The sequence below is a fragment of the Caretta caretta genome, chromosome 1 (genome assembly GCF_965140235.1).
Source record: "Caretta caretta isolate rCarCar2 chromosome 1, rCarCar1.hap1, whole genome shotgun sequence".
In the NCBI taxonomy this organism is placed as follows: Eukaryota; Metazoa; Chordata; order Testudines; family Cheloniidae; genus Caretta; species Caretta caretta.
This window is the reverse complement of record NC_134206.1, coordinates 154653962-154669522: the sequence shown is the minus strand read 5'-3', so window position 1 is coordinate 154669522 and position 15561 is coordinate 154653962. Positions and strand designations below refer to the sequence as shown.

Here is a 15561-nt window from a genome sequence, read left to right as displayed (position 1 = left end):
AAAGATGGTCCTTTTCAATATCAACACGCAACTACCAGGTGCACTGTAAGATCATATGGACTCAAGTACAGCAAGATGCAGATGACAGCTCTACCTATCCTTCAGCACAAGTAACACAAGACAGCCCAGTGCTTGGATGAGGCCAACTCATGGATGAAGCTGAACCTGGGTAAAAAAAACAGGTGGTGCTAGTGGTCAGAGAAAACTATTGAGTTCACAACCATGGTGTGGATTGCAAGTTCCCATTTACAATGGGTCAGTTCAGTATGTAACCTAGGATTGCATTTGGTTTCTTTTGGGCACGGTTTCACATTGCAATAGCCACAAGTAATGCTTTTATCATCATCTCCAGTTGGCCAGGAGACTGTCCCATGGTGGTGAAGACCTGGCCTCAGTCATTCATGACTGTCATCTCTCAGCTGGACTACAGCAATACACCATACTTGGGCATGAAAAAACCGTCAACACTTTGTAAACTCTGGCTAGTATTAGACACTGCAGCTCATCACCTCACAACACAAGCTACTGTGAGCATATCACATCTGTCCTTCACTCTAAGTGGATTCAAAATTTTATGGGAAGCCAAGTTGTAGGTCTCTGTTCCACCCCCACCATACCACACCCTGCACTGCCCCAATGAGCATCCCATATCTAGATCCCCAAACAGCTGAACCCATACCCCCACCCAACCAGCACCTTGACACCCCCTGTGCAGCATCCCATTGTCCCTGCACCCTGAACCTTCCCAACAAGCCTGTGCCTCCAGATCCCCACACTGAGCTGCCCACACCCAGAACCCTCTCACCCCACACTAGGATCCTGCTGAGCTGAGCCTGTCCCATACCTGGTGTGGAGGGGCAGGCCCTTGAGACTGCACCCAACCTTGATGCAGCACACTGCTGAGTTGGGGGGGGGGGAGGGAAGGGGAGGCAGGACCAGCTACAGGGTGCTCCCCATTGCCATGCTGAAACCGCTACATTTTATTTGACAAATAAAATTTGCAGAATTTTAAAATACCGTGCAGAGATTTTTTTTGGTGCAGATTTCCCTCAGGAGTACACAACAGAATTCAAGGGAAAAAAAATCTGCACAGGAGACAAACCTTCTCCATGGGTGATGAGACAGTAGAATGAAGTCTCCCAGGAACTGAGGGCCATAAACCCTCACCACCTTCTACTCTAAGTGCAAGGTGCAGTTATCTACTATAAGCACATTGCAACAGGTTTCACACACAAAAACCCAACAACTTACAAGACACTTCACCACATATGCTTTGAGTGAAATCTTTCCAGCTGCACACCTATGATGGAGCTATTAAAACATATGGGAAGCTGTCAAACAAGTGAATCTCACCATTCAGAGCTTGCTTATCAACTGCTCGGTCACGCTTTGATTCACTGAAGTATGGTGGATCCACTATGTATCAGGAGGAAAAAGTTGCTGGACATAGTGTAAGCATTAGAAGAACCAACTCTGATTCATCAAGTTTCACCTGGAAGTTTACTTGGTATATGGCAACTGAGTCTAGATTCAATATTAAAAATTTATAAAAGCTTACACTTTCAATATGTGGAGGACAGTTGCTGCCTGTTGCCTCAACAGGAATGTCATCGTATTTCTCAAAGTTAATGCCTGTATTGCCTCCGGAGAAGAGCTCTCTGAAAGCAGAAGATCGAAGAAATCAGTAATCCACTAGTTAACCTAGATTTGATTGGCATGCTGATACCTAAATGGAGTTACATTACTCACTGTTCCAGACGATCACTTGGTGGAAGTGGTTTTGACCAGTCATCTTCATCTGACTTTTCAGACCAGCGACTATTTCCACCACGGTCAAATCTGCCAAAGCCACCCCTATCACCACGACTGCCAATGCCATCATAGTCACCGCCTCTTCCACGGTCCTCAAATCTAAATACAGCAAAAAACCTAGTTAGAAATCTAGCTCAACAAGGGTGGTTGTCTGACATGGAAACTGAGACCCATTACGTTTAACTGCATATTAATTCCACACAGTAGGTAGAATAAGGTAGTGCGATTCCAGATTTGGAATATAAAATTCAACAAAGCAGGGCCCTGCCCATTGAGCTGGTGTATATTACATATACCCTTTGTTTGGTAAAAGTTAGTGACTGATGTTTTTTGGGGAAACCTTAATAGTGCTGCTTCATACATTAACTGCTCAACTGTTTGTAAACAAGAGCATGGATAGCCTAATAATCAAAATAGGAAGCTAACTAATTATAGGAGTTAAGAATTTTTTTAAAATACTGTTACTTAAGAAGCAAGTTGAGAGAAACTGACAGTTTATCTGAGGAATGGCAATTCAGAATTCTCCCTTTACCTGAGTTTGAATTACAGGTTTTAGTGGACACCTGTTCTAGAAAGGTGAGAGTTTTGTACAATGGGGAGGCACATTAAGCAATGTTAATTCATTGAATGTACTTTATAGTAAAAAAATTCACAACTGGCAAGTTTAACTTGCTCCTACATTTTATTCCTCACACAAATAGAAATTTTCCAAACTGAAGTACACTTGGCCCTTTGTCATGTCAATATGTGCATTATACAGGCAAGCTCCCTCTTTGTAAAATGGGCTTTGGATAAAAGGTAGGAAAAAAAAGTCCTTACCTGGGTTGCATTTAGTTTTAGGTCTGGTAAACCACGTTTGAGAAAATTCAGGATACGGGACTAACGAGTCGAAAAAGGTCATTCTCACCACACTTGTGCATACAAACATGAGGTGTTTAGAACTGACCAAATAAAGGGAGAGAACCTGCAAGAGTCTTGCCCAATTGTTTTATTAAACTCACTCAGATTGTTCTCAGCTACACTTTTAAAGAGAAAAAAAATGAGAAAATTCTAACTTCAATTGTGTCATTTTACATTAATCACTTCCTCCCGATAACTAGTAAGTGTTCATCAATGATGCAAGCATCCTATTGCCATTTCCACAGAAGTGGCAAATCACTACAACTCAAATATCATTAGCTAGTCCAAAGACTAAGCCAATTCACTCAGTATTTCTCAACCTTTGTGCTGGCAACCCCCTGCCTTAAGCTTGGGGCTTCAGCTGCCCTGCAGCGTAGGGCTCCAAGAATCCGCTGCCTCATGGGGCTGAAACCATGCACTTTAGTTTTGTGGTGCCCTAGGCAATTGCCCTGCTTCTTACCTGCTAATGCCAGCCCTGCTTACAACCCCTAGGTTGAGAAACACTGCTTTAAGTTATTTACAACCCTGCCTACCCTGAAAGACTAGTTTTCCAAGTAGGGTTCTCATTCTGCTGCCCCAAATTAATAAGTAGCCCTGTTTCCATGTCATATTGAGACCTGAAGCTAGAGTGTGGCAAGATCACAGTTGTACCATAAAACTGGTATTAGTGCAGATGTAAAAAAAAAAATAAATAAATAGTTTTGCACTGCATGGAGCAAGAAGATACTAACCTGCCTCCTCTTGACCCATTCCCACGTTCACTGAAGAAGCTTGATTTTCCACCACGGTCACTCCGAGCACCAAAGCTGCTGTATGCATCCTTGTCTCTACCAGAATTCCACCCACTGTCAAATCCTAGACATGGAAAAGAAAAGGCTTACTTTTCTAGTCATAAAAAGTCAGTATGTCTCTGTTCAGGGTAAGAAGCCAATTTCAACACGCAAGAGACTCCTTTCAATCTAAAGCCACCATGAAGGTGCACATGGGTTAGGAGCTAGCCAAAAAGAAAACATCGGAGTGTATTCTCCCCACCCCCACACTTTAGTGATTTAGCACAGGAGAGAGATTTCAGACACATGGCTCGCTATACTCATGTAATTAGAGGATATTGGAAAGTTGTACAGTATTAACTAAATGACAGGTTGAGCAAGAGATTCACATTTTAGAGTCCAACTATGCAGTTATTTAAATCTACACTACACAACTTAAAAACAATGACTTAGTACAGGGATAGTGAAAGTATGGCTTGTGAGCCACATACAGCTCTTAGTGTTGAAGTGTAGCTTGGAGCCCCCCCTCCCCCACAAATTCTCCACCTACCAGATGGAGGGTGGGCAGGGAGAAGGGAAGCTTGGGACCTCTGCCTTACAGCAGGGTGGTGGGGTTGGGACTTCTGTCCAATAGGGAGGGGGTCTTGGAGTTTCAGCCCCATGGAGTGCACCTGCCAAGGCTTGGGGCTGTAACAGGAGCAGAGCTGAAGCCCTGAGCCCTGTCAGGTGCACCCCAGCTCTTGAATTCTGAGACTTTTGTATGTGGCTTGGAGTATCAGTAAATGTGGCTACCCGACTTAGTATAAAATAGTCTCAGTATGCTGTGCTCATAACATCAGTACCTGAATTGTTGCAGTTTAAAAAAGCCCCAATGGAAAGCAAATTGAGCTCTAATTTACTAGTCTAATCATATTCTGGGAAGGAATGTCCACAGGTACTTAATGAAGCCACTCTTCACCACTCCCCAGCCATAGTATCTCATTCCTTAGAGTTCCACTGTACTGCAAATAATAAGACACCCATGACTGGCTCAATCGCTATGTTATCATACATTGCGAACAAAAATTGGAACTACTAGCAAACTGCTACCCTTGAAAAGTCTAGCTTTGGAGTTGGGGAATCAAGCAGTTTTCCCCCCCTTCTTGTGCATAAGTCTGAGTTCCAACCTCCCTTGGCTGCTGAAAACAAAATTTCTCCAACCCCTACAAGAAAAGCAGGCAAAACTCCCCAGTCCCCATCCAAAAGTGAAGGGGTCAGTATGTCTGTGTAAAATGATATCTTTGCATCCAGAAGTTTTGAAATTGTGACCTGTAGGATCTACTTTGAATGAGCCTTCTGACCTTCAAGAGCAGGAAAATCAGACTACAGACTGTCCCTATCTTTTTTTGGCTACCTGTTTTGAGACAAGAAATGAAATACTAAGTCAAACAACTCCCCTTTCCTGTAAAGACACCAGGAGGGTTAAAAGTGAAATATTTAATATGAGACCACAAATGCTAAAGACAGATTTGCAGATGTATGGAGTCATGAAGAACAAAGTTAAAGTATTGTGATAGTTGTAAGTAATTCAGAGAGACTAAAAGCACTGACACATTGGTTTTGATTTGGGAATAGTTCTACGACCATATTTGCATTTTAGTCAGGCAACCTGCAGTTTAACATCTCAAAAACCTTTATTAGCAAGACAGTTTAATGACTAGAAAAGGCACCCCTTACACACAAGCAACAGTATGCGGTCATTTTGTGGGTGCTTTCCAGGGACAAAGTTAAGAATCTGAGATTTTGATTACTCCACTTGAGCTAGAACACTGGTTTGTAGTTATGGCACTGGACTGGGAACAAGGAAATCAGTTTAATTCCTTGTTTTAAGTACAGACTTCCTGCATGACCCTGGGCAAGTCACTTTGGTAGCATTTCTCTCCTTTTAGAGTGTAAACTGCAGCAAACTCCCACCTCTTGTATTCTCCATTTACAGTGTAAACTCTTCAAAGCAGACCTTCTATCCATGTATAATGTAGCAGCAGCAAACATAACGGCATCCCAATCTCAATTAAGGCCTGTAAGCCCTACTGCTTGTATCCTGGTAGGTGAAGACAAGCAGATCAGCACTAAACCAGAATTTCATAAGCCACAAGCATTCATGTGAGATCTGTCTCAAATGCTACAAACTTAAAGGGAACTGAAACTTTCAGCAGTAAAACTATTCTAAAGTTATGGCAGAGTAGTTCTCATCATGTCTCCTGCAATTTGGTGTGGAGTGCAATTGGCTGAAAGGTGACAGTTTAATAATCCCCTCGCCCACCTCTGTCATCATGTCCAGATCCTCCTCTAGATCCAAACCCATTGCGATCACGATCATAGCCATTCATCCGGCTGTCTCGGTCATAGCCATTCATATAGGCATTACCTCCGCGACCAGAGTCCCAGTTGGGGGAATCTTTGGCAGAGAATAAAAAGTGAAACAATTAAAGGAAAAATGTCACTCATGCCAGTGAGCAGTTTGCAAGCTCCATAGCACTAATCCAGAGGTGGTGTGTAATCTTTACTGCCAGAATGCAAAAAGCTGCAGCAATACAGAATCCTTCCAAAGACAGTGGATCCTTTTAGGTCGCTATCCTTAATTGGGGTCACAGGCCACCTACTGGGAAGGATCCATAGCAAGAACACAGTTTCTAGTTTACAAAAACTTGTTCACAAATTGTTAACTCTTATTGAGGAGATTCCAAACTCAGCCAAAATCAAGTCTGAGTTTGTTCAAAAGGCTTCTCTGAAAGCTAGTTTAGTTAGCTAGGTCAGAATGTTAGTGACCTGGAGCAAACATCAAGACTATCCTGTGCACTATGGTTATTGTCATACTACAAGTTGGAGCCTGCTGCAAGAACTCTGGGTTGTTGAGAATAGCTCCAGTACTTCATATGAAGATAATTGAAAAATAGTAATTGAAGGAGATTTAAGATTCTCCCCTCCAACTTTATGTGCTCCTTAGTTAACAGGTTAGAATAAAGGAAGCCTGATGGCTTGGTTTAAGAGTCAGGAAAGCCAGATTTTAGTATGTTACACAGGATGAACTCCTAAGAATTTTGGATTATTATGTAGTATACTGTGTCACATAAGTGAAGCTTGTTAGTCAGACAAGCCTTACTAGCAAGGCACTATTGGAAGACAGCTCACAGTAAGAATGGTTTTAAGAAAGGGGAATAAATGTGGTTAGCAATGAAACGACTGGGTCCAGAGAGTTAACAGCTACATTAATGGAGAGGTCTCAATTGTTAAGATTTCACTGGTGCAGAAAGAAACAGATCCTAGGAGGTGAAGATTTTGATATCCTCATTTCCTATATGGAATGATGCAGCAAGACATGGGCATAGTGAATTAGTTTCAGCAAGGTTTAGACCCAGTCTCACTACACAAAGCTGTGCCAGTTTTAAAAGTCAGTCCAGCTTTCAATTGAAATAGCACAGCTTTGTTTCAACCAGGCCTTAGTAAAGAGATATGCAGCCACTCAAAGACTAACATCTATACCAAGGCAGTCAATGTCATACTAGCTAGAGAAAGTAGTATTCAGAGCGAGTCTTCACTCTGAGCGAATTGTAATCTTAAACTTGTGAAGGCAAGCAGAACAGATTACAAGTTTAAGGAATGAGCTGTGCAGTTAATGCGCAAGAACTAGGAGACAGTATTTTAAATGGTGAACTACACTAGTGATGAAAGAACATGGCAAGCAAGATGCAGGATTTTACCTAGTGTCATTTATACCCATGCAAGTGTCCAAGTTAGACGGTACACACTTTCCTCCACATGAGGAAGTGCAACTCAAATAAGCCAGTGGAAGTCAATTTTAACTTTGAGTCTCATTATGCATGATGGCTTTCATCAGTTTCCAAATACAGAGAAGTCTCAAACCTTGGTGCAAATAAAACTGCAATGTTAGAAATAAAAGTCTGATGGGAGTTGACTTACTCTGCAAGTGTTTGTTGAGACCTTGGCTTTATAACTATTTACTGGCAATCTTTGCCAAAGTCATTTTACAAGGCTTTCCCAGTAATGGAATGGCAACCTTTCATCTCCCAAATTACTACTAGACCCCATTGCCTCAGACACCAGTTCTAGAGAAAGCCATGCTAAATGTTGTACTATGGTATAGTAGACAAAGGCTTAGGGGGAAAAACAACAATTTAAAAAACCCACCAAACATGCTTTTAAACCTACTCTTCATCCATCCGTGGTGATTAAATGCAGAATGGTGCTGACTTAGGGTAGTTGTCCTTTTAGCCAAATTAGCGAAGGATAAAAGTCTACAAGGGTGCCATTTCTTACCAGTGTAGCCCCACTGTACTCATGAAAAGCAAGAGCTCATCTATACGCATGTCTTTCTTCTGCTTTAGAATTGGTATAAAGGTTACCATTAATTACAGCCCATGAACAATAGCCAGCATCAAAATGCTTTGTTTTGGAAGCTTGCTTGGATACCAGATACATGTATATTCTTAATATGTCACTTTAAGGTAGTTAAATATATCTTAGGTCTGTAGAAGCTGTTAAAAGTGTTACATAAAAACATTTTAAGCCAGGCAGCAGATAGTATACATGTATATCCAAAACAGCTGAAATGCTGTCAGCAAGGACATGGTTGCCAATTTATTTAAAATGAAAAAAAAAAATGCAAATTCAAATATCACTTGTTAGTTCGTTAAGTCACTGCTGTATGGCCAGTTCCAATTCATGCTATAGAATAGCATAGTTATACATCATTGCACTGATGATATTGACTTACAGCTTCTTGGTAGTGGCCCTGAATTGGAATGGTGGTTTTTCATGTAGTTACAGATATTTCCTGTCGTAAAGAGAGCCATGAAAACTCCAGGGATATAGCAGAGTCAAAACCAAAAGGCTTAAAGAAAGCTTAAGACACAGAATGTATTCTATTATTTCTCCAATCAAGCATAGTTCCATCAACCTGATGATCAAAGAGGCATTACAGAGAACCTAAACGTACAGAGATAAATTTTAACTGCCTGGTATGGCTACAAAAGAAAGGGGGAAAGACAGATTTCCCTAGAGGACAGACAAAATTCCACAAGTTAAAGGCTTTTGTTTTCTCCCATGCATGCCACAGACAGTGGCTGGCACATTCATGAGTCAGCTGAACAGTATAGCATCTCATTTCATCCAGTAAGATTGAACAGTGATTTAGCCAGTTAGTGATATGTAAAAACCCTATTAAAGAGCCATGGTAGAAATCTTTCTTTAAGTAGTATTATCTTGGGCCAGCAAGCATTTGAATCACTTCCACTTCAGAATTACTTGAACACTCCGCCTACTCTACCAGAGAAGGATTTGGTAGCAAGATGGTCTCCGTAGGCAGTTCAGAAGAGGATTTTAAGGATGTACCCACATTAAAAATAAGGCAAATGCAGAAGTAGCTCTCTTCTACCCCACAACATGGCCTTGGATCCACAGCACCAGGATTCTCCAATCAGTAACTGCATCCTGAAGATTAGAAGCTATGTATTTTTTGTAACAATCTTGGAAGCAGGCTAGAGCATTTTCTGCCATCTGTAGTAAGGTGAAGTAGTGGCATCCCCATAATCTCAGGGCTATGCCATGGGTAAGTTTGGAAAGTTGTGGGCTAAAGGAAAAAAAAAACATCTCATGTCCATAAGCAATGGCAATGGGATTTAGAATGAGTTACCATGCATAGAAGGGGAAGTATCAGCAGTACTTTGGCTCCACCTTCCTGTAGCTGAGCAGTCAGGGAGGTTTGGGACTTCAGCCTACTAGGTCTGGCCCATCCTATTACTTATCAATCCATTATTTATATGCAGTATTTTCAATTTAAACATGATTACTGTTGTGGTTTTGCTAAATTTAGCACGATACCAGATTCGAGCTAGTCAGTCTTCTTTCCACTAGCAGGAAGTAATGTGACACAGCTGATTGACACTTCAGTAATACCCATTGCCAGGTTCTGTAGTTTTAGTTGCCCAATTCTAACTATTAGGCCAGCGGTCAGCAACCTTTCAGAAGTGGTGTGCCGAGTCTTCATTTATTCACTCTAATTTAAGGTTTCACATGCCAGTAATACATTTTAATGTTTTAGAAGGTCTTTCTATAAGTCTATAATATATAACTAAACTACTGTTGTATGTAAAGTAAATAAGGTTTTTAAAATGTTTAAGAAGCTTTATTTGAAATTAAATTAAAATGCAGAGACCCCTGGGTAGTTGAGTGCCACTGAAAATCCCCTCGCGTGCCACCTTTGGCACACGTGCCATAGGTTGCCTACCCCTGTATTAATCCATTGTCAGAAATTATGCCCGTGCCATTTTTGCTCTACCTGTTCAAGTGGATATCATGTCCACACTCTACTGCAGTGGAGTGCAAATACCACTCATTGAGCTGTTTGAAGGACTTACCTCTTTCAGACTCACTTAGAGAGAGAAAAGAAAAAAGAAAGAAGGCAGGATTCCCCTCCTATGTATTACACTGACAGGGATACAATTTCTATGCTCCCTCCCAAACTGTGAACTATCCATAAATAGGTAAAGATTAGACAGCTTCATTTTATCTGATGCCTCACAATTTTATTCTACCGTAAGCAGCCCTCTTCATAAGCCATACATAAACCACAGTTTATCATATATTCCATGTTTCCCTATGGCAGCAGGAAACAGGTTTGTGGTTTTGGACCATAGGAAAAACAACAAGGGTATACCACTGATACTGCACTGCTGCTATTACCCATGGGTTTTTTTAAAAAAAAGACATTACACAGAATCTTAACTGAAGTGTACCAGAACCATTTTTACTACTCATGCCAGCCAGCAACAGTATGAATGTTATCAATCTCAGGTGTAGGGAATCAAGAAGTGCCTCCTATCCACAGGAAAATGGATCCAGACTATATACTTCCTCAGAAGCGACAGCAGGAGTGAAGTTAAACTAATTTTTGCAGATATCACACTGCACTTGAGATATCCCCACACTAGCACCAATGAGGGATTAGAACCAAAACTGCTGACCCCAGATCACTACAGCGAAACAATCATTTGTAAGACTAAGAGTCCATCTTGCTTCAACATGGTCCATTTGTTTATGACCTATGCAACTTGGAAGCTGATGTAGTCTCAGGCTCCCATTTCACAAGTAGCTTGGTAGACATCCTGTGCAGTATAATCAAGTGACTGTTCAACTACAACAAAGATCAAATTTAGTGTTTAAGCTAATGATGCAGCCAATGAAAGCCAAGGACTTGTATGACTAGGTAAAGAACAATCTAGCAGTATACATAGTCATTTACACTATGAAGAATAGTGTAAAAATATCTTACTACTGAGATGAGCGTTCAATCATGATTAGATACTTGCAGTTGTTCTTTGCTGTATATTAGCATTAATTAATGCCACCACATTAACAAAAACACATACCCTGTTTTGAAGGTTCTCTATTCCGTAAATGAGGAGGAATGTATCGACCTTCTAAAAAAAGGAAAAAAAGAAAAAATAGTTAGTTTTGTTCAAGAACCACATACAAATGTGTAGCAGCAACATCTGTTAAAACTGGTCTTCTCCACCAAAAGGGTCTTTATCCTGAGAAAAATCTGGTTCAACTACCTGCCTTAGTCAGGGGACTCTTCATACAACCACACCATCCCAATTAAAGCCCATAGAACCTGCCTCAATTCTAGAGGCTTCAAAAGCAGCCCAAGACAGTGCAGTTATGACAGGCATTGTGCCGTACACTGTTTCACAAGAATGTATTTGCCAACCCCTTCTATTCAACACAAATGTAATAGTGCTATGTGGCTTTATGGCTTCATAGCAGAGAATTGGCTGGTTCTCCAGTTTTCCTTGGTCAGTGGAGTTTGGCAGCATTTTGGCTAGCTAGATTTGACCCAACCCTCTCCTCTGACTTTCAACTTCTGAGACTAAGGGTAGAACTCCGTTTTAGCATGTTGACACTTCAGGAAGCATTGGCCTTACATAATACCATTTTAGAGGACTTTCCCTAGTAAGTCCATTGAAATGCTTCTTGCTGGCCTCCCCAATAGGGACCTTTCAGAAAGGACATCTTGTTGCATCTCTCTAGAGAATACTGTTTATTTGGTGGGCTTGAGTATAGTATGGGAAGATGTTCTATCTCTATAGTACTCTACTACTTGAGCATCATCAGTCTCATACAGATGCTGTCAGGAGATGTTGAGGTCTCTAGATATCCAGAGACAACCCCACCCCCACCCCTTTCAGAGCACTACTAGAAGAAAAATGATTGCTCCTTTGCTCCCAATTCACTACCTCAGCAGAAGAGAACACCAAGCTACCCTTGCTTCATAATTGTGAAATCCATTCAGTCTAAAGGAAGATTCCCTACTGACACCACCCATATCAGGGCCTCAATCCTGTGGTGCAGTTAAAGAGCCTCCCAGAAATGCAATTAATTCCATGTGCCAGAAATCGCAATTCATGTCTTCAAAGCATCACTTAACTGACAAAGTGGAAGTAGACTGGCATCCCAGAACCACTATGAGAAGATGCCTATGCAAGACAAGTAACAGCCCCAGTAGGCAACTAAATTTGAGAGTTGAAGGGCCCCCCATGCAGCTTAGCTTCTAACTAAATGCCTGCTTCAAAGACTTATCCAGTGGTGAAGACCAGAACAACTAGTCTCAACCTTGGAGACCAGCTTCCGTCAAGTTAAATCCTTAAGGATCTGAATAGGTTTTGCCTTTAAACAGAGAAGTATTAACCCATGCTACTCATTGATTCAGTGCATCCCTTTTCCCCACCAAAACAGTCAACCCCTTTGATTTCCCTCCTTACATTAAGTCACTTTTAAAATAAAAGCCCAGAAATAGGTTGTTTTTCAAAGCTGTACATAACAACCAACAGCTATTTTTCTACCTATATATCTGGGTATAGCCAAAAGAGAATATGTACATTTTTAAGTTATATACTTACTTGCTGTGCTTCCACCACTCTGAGAGTCTGAGGAATTCAGGTCTAGACCAGCAAACTACCAAAAAAAAAAAACACACAAACCATTCCTGTAGTTTATATTAACACATTGCCATCAATTCATATCATGGCATTAAGAATTAGATTACTAATGAAACTTGGGTTGCTATTTGGAGCACTGGAGAGGTTCATAAGAACAAATACGCTTCTAATGTACAGGAAGAACAATTGTAAAAGAGTTGAGAATGATCTTTGGTCCTATTCTACTTCCACAGCGCAGGGAAAATTCACTTTTTGAACGCTTTTATGCTCACAAATGAAAAGTGCACCACATGCAATGGCTGCTTGGTAACCAGAACTTAGCTCCCAGCACTTGCAATTCAACAATTAAGATTATCAAACCAAAAACTGCCATCATTTCCCTCTTATGCTACTAAATTTTCTTTAGGACCATGGGAACACTTTAGAAAGCATCCTTGCAGCGTTTTCTACAATGAATATCAAGGTTCCCAACACACAATTTTAAAAAAACCATGGTTGTGCCAGAAGTGGAAAGAGCACAGAACAGTTTTAAGGCACAATAAATAAAGTTTGATTTTTGTGTAATCATATAAGATGGCTGTCTTCCTTTCACTAAACTAAACAGTATGGGGGTAAGGAGCCACTGCTTTAGTAACACTTGCAAAGTAACTATATGGCATTCAATCTAGGCCTTAAGCACTAGAAAAGGGTTGGTTTGGAATTTTAAGTTTTCTTTTACGATAGAAAATACTAAATTGAAAGATTAAAATATATTCAATGGGTATACAAGCTTTTGATACAGGTACATTACTATGTGTTAATGTATTAATCTGCCTGTATTCGTAGCTTTGTTTTCATCTACATTAACACAGGCAAAAAAAACTTGCTATTACAAGACAAGCTGTGATTTGCCAATAGTTGTCACAAATCGAGATTCAACGTGGAGTGGGGTTAGGTAGCCTACTCGTTGCACAAACCAACTACCATTTATAAAAAAAATTCCGAGTAAATCTAACTCCTGGAAAAGCTGAAGTACATTTAAGCCTGCTTACAAGAATGTCTACAAGTGTTCGCTGAAACCACGATTGTGTAAGACGACAATTTTTTTTTATGTAAGTGGAGATGGCATGCTGCCAAAAGCCAAGTGGAAGAAGCCTTCCATATGCACACTGTTCTTGATGTCACTCTATGTAACTTGCATAAGGGGGGAATGTTTCCATTTAGGTAACAGATGCCCAACTCCCACTTCAAAATAAAATTTGCTAATTTTTTCCAATCCTATGCAAACAAAGTACACAACATATGGGCTGTTAGTTTCAGAGGTATGGTGTTTACACTTGCTGCCTACTGACACCACTGTTGTGACAAGCAAGCGTCACTCCAATTCTGGGGACGGGATCGGGGCAGAAGGTAACCCAGCGCAGAGATTTCTCCGATTTGGAGTTTCAATTGTATCCTTAACACGGCCTGCCATTTTAACCTAAGGCTTATGGACGGGGCGGAGTCGGGAACCGCTGCAGCCGCTGTCCTGGCTTTTCCTCTCGAAGTAGGTCAGACAGCCGGTCCCGGCTCCGAGGAAACACGTGACCAGTTGCCGGATTAGCCGGGAGGCTGCTCCCTGCAGTATCTGAAATCCCCGCCTGCAGCGCTTGCTGCACCGCCGCACTGAGATGGCTGCCGCAATGGCAAATGCCGGGAGGAGGGGAGCGGGTTCCCCGTCACAGCGCCGCCCAGCGAGGGCCAGACTCGGGAAACGAGCGAGCGCGCAGCGCGAAAAAGCAAGGCCAGTCCAAGCAGCTCCCCGGGCTACTTGCCCCGCTTCCTTTCCGCGCTCCCAAAGCGCTGCTGAGCACGTGGCCAGAGTCACAACCCGACCCCGCGGCACGAGTACATTAGACCTCCGGGCCCCTAGCGACTCCGGGCTTACCCACGACCCGCCCCCCCCCCCGTTAGATGCGGCCACCAGAGGCTCCGCCCGCGGGGGGAGGGGAGGAGGCGGCAGCGCGAAGCCGGGTCCGCCCGTGACACTCGCCGGCAACGTCTCAGATACGTCCTGGCCCAGCTGCGTCACTGGGGCCCAGGCAGGAGCGGGCGCGAGAACAAAGAAACCCCCCCTCCCCCCAGTCCCGGAGCGCGCGAGACAAAGGCCCGGCCCAGCCCGCCGCCTGCCTCCGTCACTCGCACAATGGCCGCCATTGTCGCCCCCCCCCCCCCTCCGCCGTTCCCCGCAGCCGCCGCCAGGGGTGCCGGCCTCACACAAAAGCCGGGCTTGGGGCCTGCTCGCCAGGCCGCAGCGACACGCGCAGCCCGGTGGCCGGGAGAAACCTCGATCCCTCGCCCCGGCCCCGCGATCGAGACCGCCGCGGCGATTAATCGCAACAATTAAGTGCGCAAGAAGCCGGCGGGGGCGGGGGGGGGCTAAGCAAGAAAAAATATCGCGACGTCATCATCAAGGATTGAGGCCGAGTTCGTAGGTTTCAGGATAATCGTGACTCGATGCTGCTGCTCCCTCCTCTGCCCCCATCGTCGCTTATCTCGCGGCCCCGGCGGTCCCTCACCTGCTGGTCTAGACTGAGGGCATTTTCCACCGCCACATGACTCATAACGAGCGATCGTCTCGGGAGGTCGCGCTCCGCGTCTAGAGAGTCAGATTCGCCGGGTCTCGAACTCGCTGCTGCTGCCGCTTGTTCACCTCGAATCGTTTCGCCTCTCTAACTGAAACCCCCCCGGCTCGGCCCGCCCCTTATATACCCCCGCCCCCTCCCTGCCAGCGTGCTGACTTCAGCACGCAAACTACGCCCCCTTTCGGCTCGTTCCCTTCCCCCGCCCCTACAGCAAGGATCCCGCGAGAGAACCGGCAGCTCTCGATTAAGGGAGGGGAGGAATCCAGAACTATCGCGATATCTCTGCAGGCTCGTCCCTTCGGTTTTCGATGGAGGAGGCTTCGGAGACGTCGCGCGAGATCTCCTACCATGGGCTTCTATGACCCCAAGCGGAGCCGCTCGGCTTTCCTGGAGGATACCGCGAGATCACCTCCTTAGCTGTCCCCTCACACCCACCCGCGGATTCCAGGAGAAAAGACTCCCGAAGTATCGCGAGATATT

General features: G+C 43.4%; 1 protein-coding gene across 5 annotated transcripts in view; it reads right to left on the bottom strand.

Annotated features, from left to right (window-relative positions):
* The window catches only part of DDX3X (DEAD-box helicase 3 X-linked), a 34135-nt gene extending 18953 nt beyond the window's left edge, over positions 1-15182 (bottom strand). For 2 of the 5 annotated variants that reach the window (XM_048864578.2, XM_048864588.2), the window contains exons 1-7: positions 15016-15182; positions 12440-12494; positions 10910-10960; positions 5785-5919; positions 3444-3567; positions 1750-1911; positions 1559-1658 (exon numbers count right to left, since the gene is read on the bottom strand). In XM_048864578.2, the coding sequence (XP_048720535.1) occupies positions 1559-1658; positions 1750-1911; positions 3444-3567; positions 5785-5919; positions 10910-10960; positions 12440-12494; positions 15016-15060 (672 nt within the window). In that variant the 5' untranslated portion in view covers positions 15061-15182. Of the gene's footprint in view, positions 1-1558; positions 1659-1749; positions 1912-3443; positions 3568-5784; positions 5920-8256; positions 8351-10909; positions 10961-12439; positions 12495-15015 lie in introns of those variants that run through there. The other 3 variants (XM_048864596.2, XM_048864603.2, XM_075132273.1) reach the window with 2 other exon arrangements.
* Between the last annotated feature and the right edge of the window lie 379 nt (positions 15183-15561).